Raw genomic sequence first — 9,124 nt, 5'->3', positions numbered from 1 at the left:
TTAATGCTTTTGTTAAACCTCAATTGAAGCTGAAGAGCACTATAGCACACAGTTGAAGCCCTTATGCTAAATAGGCTACGATATATATTACATTATTTGATATAAAATGATGTCAGATTATGTCGTGTTAAATCATTAATGGAATATTGTTCAATTTTTATGTTAACCAATGTCTAAAACACATCGGCCGGTTTCACAAACAGGACTTTGAAGACCAGTCCAAGACTAAAATGAATGTATGAGCTGTCATTGCTATTGTTTTATCTCAGTAATGTATTTATCTATAAGGCATTTCATTAAAAGCAATTTAACTAAGACATAGTACTGGATTAAGCTAAATCTTGTCTGTAAACATGGGCCTATAAGTATTTATATATTTTTCATTAACATTTGTACATTATATTTGTATGTGTTAAATGATGTAATCAACCCATTTGCAGGTATTACAGAACCCTTCCTGAGGAGAAAAGAAAGATGATGAGAAAGTCACCGACGGTAAGATATATTAAAGGAATGGTTCATCCAAAATTAGTATTTTATAATCATTTATCGACACTCATGTTGTTCCAACCAGAACACAAGTTCTATTTTATAAGACCTATTTTATATTATACTGAAATGTACTATTATTGAATTTTATTTTTGATAATTAAAAAAGAAAATATTACTAGTAAACCCAGATGACAATTCTAACAACAGGATTATTTCCAGAGTGCAAATAATGACCAAACACACAAATGTGAAGAGGGCCACGGGGACGTTCCTTCACAAGGTAAGACCTCAAAAACATTTTTGGATAATTCAAATAAAATAAAAAAAGAACCATAAAAAGATAATTGGGATGTTTCTGTGTATAGTTCCTGCAACGGAGAGGAATAAAGGTGATGGTGAGGATTCCGAAGACAGCGGAGCCAGCGAACCGTCAGCCAAAAAATCCTCCTTGTGCATTATGTTATAATACATTACACATACACAGATTGACCACACTGATAATACGCATAAAGTCATGTGATAAAGACAATACTCTTTGAATTCTATGGTTTTAGATCGTAAAGTGAGGTAAATAAAACCTCACATGACAATAACACATGATAAATTACACAGTTATTGAAAAGAGGCCAAAATGGAGATGATCTTATTATCTCATTAGTAAAACCATACAATTCACGAGGGCGTATGCCTACTTTCTTCCTCACATGACTGAATGCGGTCATAATAATTTTTGTTTGTTTTCTGGACTTTTTGGAAAATGCAAATGTAAATGCCATATTGTATGCAGCAGTATCGTTTTTGATTATCAGTGTTAAGTTTTTTTGCAATCGAATATTTGAGTCGAATGATTTAAAATACTCTTATTAAAAGACTTTTATTGTTTTTGTGGTACAATAGATCATAAAGAAATTACAACTCAATATCACCTCCAAAGTCCAGCTTTAGTAATAATAATTGTATATGAGGAAGGTGTTTTTTTATGTCAAATTTAAGATTGAAGCAGGGTTTTATTAAAGCAGAAATGTGTGATCTGTAGTGAAATATTTCACCCATAATGAGAACGCAACAAACCAGCGCCGGAGTTCATTGGTCACTGTCGATACAATCTCTTAAACATTGATGTTTTTTGTAGGATGGTCAAATAGAGAAAAAGATCAATATCTCAACGGCACAATGGAGGTTACATTGCAAAAGACGAATCCTCCCATTCCTTGTTCAAACAAATCAAACAAAAATCATTAAGAGACATCACATCATGGACACATCAGGCAAAAACGAAACTCTGAAAAAGCTTAATTGATCAGAGAAATAAATGTAAAACACTTAAAGTAAAACACTCATAATAATATGCTTTATGATTGAAGTTTTTTTCTTACGTTTTTTAGTTTATTCACCCAACACATGCACTGGTAAATAAAACTCTTCATTCAAAAGCTGAGCAGACCAAAAAACAGCTTTTCTTAAAAAAAACGCTTTATTCATTCATTCCTGTGTTTTTCACCCATGTTTTTCATCCAAGGACTTCTTGATGTTATAAAACTGTAGGTTCTTGACATCAGTGCTTCGGCTTCTAGGTTCTTTGATTCAGTACAGTGTGCAGAACAAAGATGGTTTCTAAAGGATAATAACATCCGACCAAAACAAATCTCAATTTCACAAGAAACCGGTTGAGCTGATATTTTACAGCCTCAGTTTTAATGCACATATTTTCCCATTCAAACAAAATTCATTTTGCAGCAGTAGTACAGACGTTCGAATGTTTTCTGGAATAAAAGGTCACTTGATTTCCAAGTCTCTGATTGGCCGATGAAAATATCATTGGTGTTGGTGTTCAGTCAAAGTCTCTGATGGATGAGAACCTCCAACCTTCTGTGTTCTGTGTTAGTCGCTACTGTCCTCTCCCACCACCATGTGACTGTACATCTTCTGCTGTTGCTCTTTAAATGAATCCTTCACCCGCGCTCGCTTCAGAGCTCCGTCCCTGTGACACAAACACACACAGTAAAGCGTTTTATCAACACACTTTGACAGTAGAATGCTTTCAGTTGTTCAGCAATTTCATGATATACAAAAGGTATTATTTAGTAACTTTGGAGCAGGACAGCCCCAGAAAAAGAACGGGCATTATTCTCTTCATCACTTTTGATTCAAGAAAAGAGTTTTCAAGTGTAAAGTACACACCAGGCCAAGTCCACTAAACCGCCTTGGTGGGCAATGGCAGATTTCACTCTGTTGGCAAACTCAACGGCATTCTCTCCCTCCTGTGCACACGGAAAATAAGAAAGTGTCAACATAGTCCATCGCGGTCGGTCTGTTTCTCAATCAGTTTGATATACATTGTGAACAAACAGAACTACAGGACAGCGGTTTTGTTGTAAATGATGTTCTTACCTCCTGTTCCATGGGAGGCATGTACCAGACGTTACACACGATGGCCCAGCTGGTCATCATCCGCAGCAGATAACTCACCATGTTATACTTGCTGCTGTTCCAGAACGCATCTCCAAACTGAGGGTCGTACTGCAAATCACACAAACAGACACGAGGTCACGGCAACACGGACAACGCATGCTGCACTTTAAATACATCCACAGATGTATTACCTTTATGGCCAGGGGGTAAATAGTTCCTCCGATTTCGAAGCTTCCCTTTTTAAACATCATTACTGAGGTATTGTTGATGCATGTTCCTGCGGGGACAACCAGGTGCAAACGTTACGAGGTTCTTTTATGACTTCTTTAAATTTGCGTCAGAAACAGAATGCGGTATAGCAGGACGGGTGATACGACTGAAACACAATCTCTATGTGTGTCTCACGCTGTTTTTACGCTCTTACCTTCAGGAAATATAAGGATTGGGAGTTTTGTTTTGTCATTTACATGATCTCTTAACCTGCGAAGGAGAGAATATAAGTATGAACAGATCATAATACCACTTTTCAGAGGAAACGGAAAGAAATTGTTATATTATGAAGCACAACGGTGGGCGTTTACAGTCATCTGAAGTGGACTGGAAGCACATTATTAACTGGGATTTAAAACAAGAATGCGTACTTGATGTATTTTAGGCAAGAATTACTGATTCTGTAAACTATTGTTAATGGCATAATAAAATGATTCATAATCAAAGCTATTGATCTGTAGTCATTTATAATATACCGTACACAATATAATACATATGCACAATATACAGTGTGTAGTTACTTGCAAACTCATCAAATATTTACAAATACCAAAGAAATGATTGGAAGTATACTTACATACTCAAAACTAGACTTATGTACATTATTAAAATAAATCAAAATAATGCCCAAATGGGAGCATTGTATACTTAAAAATAAGAAATAGTAAACTATTGTACGATGTTAAGTTCACTTAAAGAAACCCTTAAAGTATACTTAAAAGTGTACTTTCAAAAACTAAAAATCATGCGTCAAGTATTGAACAAACACAGTCGACCTACAAGTGTACTTGTAGTACAGCGGCAGTACAAACAAAAATTTGACTATTTATGCACTAGAAGTTTACTTCTGCTACACTTAGAAGCACACTGTCATAAGATAAAACTTAAGGCCAAATCATTCCTACGTAGTATTGAAATGGTACACTAACAAGTATACTACTAGTTCATTGATATTACTATACTTTGTATACTTAAAAATACATTTAAACTGTATAATGAGCTTGAAGTATACTTGTTTGTAAGGGATAGAATGAAAAAGAAATACACGTTTAGAATGAAAGCTATTAAAAGCACCGCATGTTAAGTCCATTGGTTATTTCTGAGACTATTCTAACCACCGGTGCAGTGCGCTTCCAACCACACAAAGGTCGTCTTAACTTTAATTTAACACTAAAACTAGACGTGCAAGATATTACCAAAAACCAGTACTAACCAGTCTGGGCCTGCACATAAATGCATATTATAATTTTTTTGAGTTGTACATCTATTCGATAAGGTAAACAATGGGGTTTTAAGTAGAATACATTTCTTGGCATTTGACAAATTCATGATACCATTTTGTCAGATTCTATGGGTATAAGATACTTTAACTTAATTTCTTTCCATTACACCCTATAAATAAAGAATAAATGAATGTTGTCTATATATTCTTGTATTTTCTAATGCTTTTAAATATAAAACACAATGCATGTCAGAACAGGGGCGTGCTGTTTTAAGTAAACATGTTTTATGCATGCAGTTGACTCAGAGAAACATGACCGAGCATGTAACAGAGAGCTAATCTGTCGAACAAAGCATTCAATGAATTTACAAGCTTTCTGGGACAGTATAACAATTCTGATCTTAAAAAAAACCCAATATCATAATCTGAAATGTTTTGTTGTATTATACAATAGAACAGATGTCAATGTACCTCTGCGTCACCAGGTGGCGGTCCCTCATCTCGGCCCTCTCAAACCAGATGTGAGGACACGAGCGCTCCATGGCCCGCTGGATGACACCCATTAAACCACCGTGAACCTGCCCGACCTGATCGGAAAACGACATTTCACGTGAAGTTCATTTTTATATGACTATTGTGACCGAAGTGTTACGTTTATCTCCCGTACCATGGCATAACAGCCATCATTAGCCAGAATGACGACATCGATGGGTGAAGTGTGATTGGCCACACAAATTCCTCCCTTCTTTGGTCTGTTCTTTCTGAAAAAGATCACACCGTTGGCATCACGGCGTTCGGAAGGTTTTGGAAGATTATCACATTATTGTTCATTAATAATCCCATCAGACTCACTTGTTGTGGTAATGAATGGTTGCTGAAAGCGATCGCGCACAGATTCGGTAGCACATCAAGTGGACGAGTTCACTCAGCCAACCCTTCACCCTAAAACAACGCAACATTACAATGAATATGATTGTAAATAAAGTGTGCTATTGTGACGTCATGCGCTTGTAAAGCTTGGTGTATTTACCTGCTGTGAGGGAGAAAACCCACCAGAGTCGTGCCGATCACCAGCCAACTTATGCCTATACCTGCCAATGTGAGTCTAGAGAAATAACATAATACAAATATTTATAATATTGTTTTATAGTTCACCCAATCTGTCAACGTTTACATGCATTTAAGTAACAATAATCTCACGATTCAATACAAATTATGATACTAGGTTCACAAATATGATATTATGAACATATTTTTGAACAACATTTAAAAACGAAACAGATTGCCCCCAAAAATGATCAATTATCAAAGATATTCTTTTGTTGTACGTACAATTTCTTAAATCATCATTCAGGGTTTTCATTAAATATTTTGTATTAATACAAATGGAAAAAAAACTGAATTTAGAAATGAATGAAATTTCATAAAAAAGTAAAAGTACAAAATAAAAACGATTAAACATAGTCTCAACCAATGGTTATTCAACAATACATATCTCACTTTTTTATCATGATATGTCATGCCTTTTTTTTTTTAAAGAATATTTATGATTTTACGATGATGAAACCGTGAGTAATCGTCCTTTAAAACTAATTTTTTTCAGAATGTACTAAAAAATGCTTAAAGAGTCTCTTAAAGGGAAAGTTCACCCACAAATGAAAATTCTGTCGTCATTTACTCACTGGAACCTTTATGACGTACGTTGTTCCGCAGAACACAATAGAGGCTTTTAGAAGATATTTGGCAACCGAACCGCACTGGACCCCATTCACTTCAATTATATTGTAACGGACACACAACCAACGCAAGTGAATGGGGTCCAGTTAACAACATTCTTCAAAATATCTTCTCTTGTGTTCTGCGGAGGAAAGAAAGTCATAAAGGTTCGAGTGAGTAAATGAACTATTGTGTGAACTATTCCTTTAAGAGCATGTTTGGTATTCTTACAGGGAAGAAATGAAATGCCTCATTAACAGATAACAAAGAAAACAATAAACAATCTTACCAATACACAATGAATATGAATATGCAAGTACCTCAGAGGAAGAAGTATGCAGTATCTCACGATCACACCGACTCCCCACAGTATAGTGAGTCTGACCGAGATGTACTGAAAGTTGTTGTTGGTTCGGGTGAGAAGATTCCAGGACACCAGCTCCTCCGAAGTGAATCTCTGCGTGACGTCATCTTCCACGATGCTTTCAATGCCTTTCCTGGTAAAGTAAAGCACGTCGCTCAGAGTGAAGTCTCCGTGCTCCGCCGACCTCGGTCTGTTCCTTCTCAACTCCTCGATCTCCTGCTCTAATGAGGAATCATCTCTCTGGATTAAACCTGGAATAAAACACACACACAACGAGGCACGTTGATTTACCGAGCATTGTTTCTGATCTATCCACATCTTCTATCAAAAACATGTAGTCACACCCCAAACCTTTTCCAGGTTGGAGAGGAATTTTATTTATAAAGAAAGACGCACCGTATGATTTGTGTACAACACACGTGGAATATAAAATGTATTGTGGGAACAAAGATGAAAATATTATGCATTAGTCACTAAAATCCAAAATCATTATAATTTTATTGTATTCTTTATTCCGATTTGATGAATTAGCTTTTATTTTGTATTTTTGTTTTTATGGAAATTTTGATACGATTTTTAGCAAATTAGTTATGCGTTTCGTCATTTTTTGTTTATCTTTACGTTGCTAGTTTAACTATATTTATTATTATTTGAATAACCTTATTTAAAACATATTTCATTTAAATTAACTTCAGTGCCTAAACCTAAACGTTCTTTAGTTTATTCCTGAGACAACATTTGTAGTTTTCATTTATTTTCATTTGTAAAAGCTTTACTAATCCAATATTGTTTCAATAAACAGAAATGTATAAACTATAATACCATAAATGGACATGTTGTCCCTTTAATATGACACAAGCACCGTGAATGTGCTCCTCATTCCCTTTAAAATCATTAATGCTTTCATCGGGCTAGATTAAATAATCACTTCTGATCCTTCAGGTATTGATCAACGTTCAAAAGAGGGCGGAACGGGGTTAAAGTCCACTGTCAGTGTGAGTGAGAGGCACTGTGTAACACATTATTACCGCACAAGAAAGATAAGATGAGAGTCACATCATCACATCAAAACGACATCATTTATCTTGTCTAAGAGGGGCGATTCTCTCAAGAACCCTGAAGAACATGTCCGATTTCACTGTGAAAAATTATTATTATTTAGGGATTGTAATATTTAAGCACAACTTGTCAATGCACAAACGGTAAAGAAAACAAAACATGTCATCAATTATTATGTACAGTGTGTGTGTACCACCATTGGATGCAGAACGTTTGAGTATTTCTTCTGCTCTGCTTGCCCGCTGGATTCTATGTGTTGCCCACTGTAAAACACACACACACACACAATCAACATAAGACTAACTGATCACTTACAGAACCTTAAACACTACGACCTTTCCCTTATACACACAAATCTATTTTAACCTTAAATGTTGGATAAAGATGGACACATGGACATGTGCTGTTTGTCGTCTGTATGTACCTCCAGGCTTTTGATGAGAAGCTTCATGTATGTCTCTGTGATGCCAAGAGAGATGCCGAACATGGCCGGTAACATGATCAAGAGCACCAAACACTTAAACCAAATACTGAGGACGGGGAAGACGGTAGCCCAAAAGCCCTCCATCATGTCACCTTAACAGACCCCTTGGACACTGAAGAAACAGTCAAACACAAAATAAACAGCATATACATCTCTTATGGACTTCTTATGTCGGCAACATGAAGTTGAGTCGTGAAACAATGAAGCACACCAGACTTTCTTCTTTTTATCTCCATCAAGAGAAATGAAATAAACTCTCACCAGATTTCATTGAATGACAGAAGCACTGAAAGACAAAAAGCTGATGATATTCCACACATTCATCGTCCTGTGGAGGTTCCTGGAGTTACAGAAGTGTTAAAGTTCACTTGAGGAACTGAGAGGGTGAGAGAGAGAGAGAGAGAGAGAGAGAGAGAGAGAGATTGCGAAAACAACAATGAACAGACGCCCAGACCTGTGAAATGTAGAATAAAGTTCATCTGATATGAACATATGAGAACAGCGCCATCGTGAGGACATGATCTGCACAGCGCTTGAAAATAGAAATATAAATGACTGGTTTTGGGGAATGTTGCATAAAGAGTTTGATTATTTTAGTACATTTCAGTGGGTTTACTTTAAGCTCTATTTAAAGAAGACAATTCTGACCATACCTTTCTTTTGGAGAGAAGTAAATCATGTTTTTAAATAGCATGTGTGATCCACGTGGTGATGAAATATCTCAAATTAGACATGATATTCAATTAAAGGATTTTATAAGAATCATATAAAGCAACTATTCCAACATATTTACCACCCGATATGTGTACTTTTCTATAGGACTTTGTTTGTCATGTAAAGAGACATTTTAAAGGGAAACGTATAGGCCTAATCTATCACCAATTCTGACCATTGTGAATGTGCACATGCGGTTTGATGTGACGGGTAATAAAGTGAAGATAAAAGTACTGTACACTTTTTTTCTGTGTTCAATCCACCTTAACAAGGGTACAAACTGTCGTTAAACAAGGAAAATAATAAAAAATGAAAAGAGCAGATAATAATAAAATCTTCCATGCTTTACACATTTTCCATCACAAATATACCATTATGAACCATTGCTATT

General features: G+C 35.7%; 1 protein-coding gene across 2 annotated transcripts; it reads right to left on the bottom strand.

Annotated features, from left to right (window-relative positions):
• Positions 1-1,350: 1,350 nt before the first annotated feature.
• On the bottom strand, positions 1,351-8,477 carry agpat9l (1-acylglycerol-3-phosphate O-acyltransferase 9, like). Of its 2 annotated transcripts, none has more exons than XM_079448896.1 (13): positions 8,281-8,477; positions 7,960-8,131; positions 7,729-7,798; positions 6,433-6,727; positions 5,427-5,501; positions 5,249-5,338; positions 5,064-5,157; positions 4,868-4,983; positions 3,329-3,384; positions 3,096-3,181; positions 2,884-3,012; positions 2,674-2,753; positions 1,351-2,473 (listed from the first exon to the last, which is right to left on the bottom strand). In XM_079448896.1, the coding sequence occupies exons 2-13, from the start codon at positions 8,104-8,106 to the stop codon at positions 2,374-2,376; spliced, it is 1,338 nt and encodes a 445-aa protein (XP_079305022.1). In that variant the 5' UTR covers positions 8,107-8,131; positions 8,281-8,477; the 3' UTR covers positions 1,351-2,373. The 2 variants fall into 2 exon arrangements, with proteins under 2 accessions (XP_079305022.1, XP_079305023.1); XM_079448897.1 differs by having other exon boundaries at positions 7,732-7,798; positions 8,281-8,414.
• Between the last annotated feature and the right edge of the window lie 647 nt (positions 8,478-9,124).

Source organism: Barbatula barbatula (genome assembly GCF_947034865.1).
Source record: "Barbatula barbatula genome assembly, chromosome: 2".
NCBI classification, from domain to species: domain Eukaryota; kingdom Metazoa; phylum Chordata; class Actinopteri; order Cypriniformes; family Nemacheilidae; genus Barbatula; species Barbatula barbatula.
The sequence above is the reverse complement of the archived record's forward strand: the minus strand, read 5'-3'. Positions and strand labels throughout refer to the sequence as shown.

Coding starts and splice junctions, on each gene's coding strand:
- agpat9l (XM_079448896.1), bottom strand. CDS start 8,106: ATGATGGAGGGCTTTTGGGCTACCGTCTTCCCCGTCCTCAGTATTTGG. Junction 5,158..5,248: donor ACCATTCATTACCACAACAA/GTGAGTCTGATG, acceptor GATCTTTTTCAG/AAAGAACAGACCAAAGAAGG. Junction 2,754..2,883: donor TGCCTCCCATGGAACAGGAG/GTAAGAACATCA, acceptor CCGTGTGCACAG/GAGGGAGAGAATGCCGTTGA.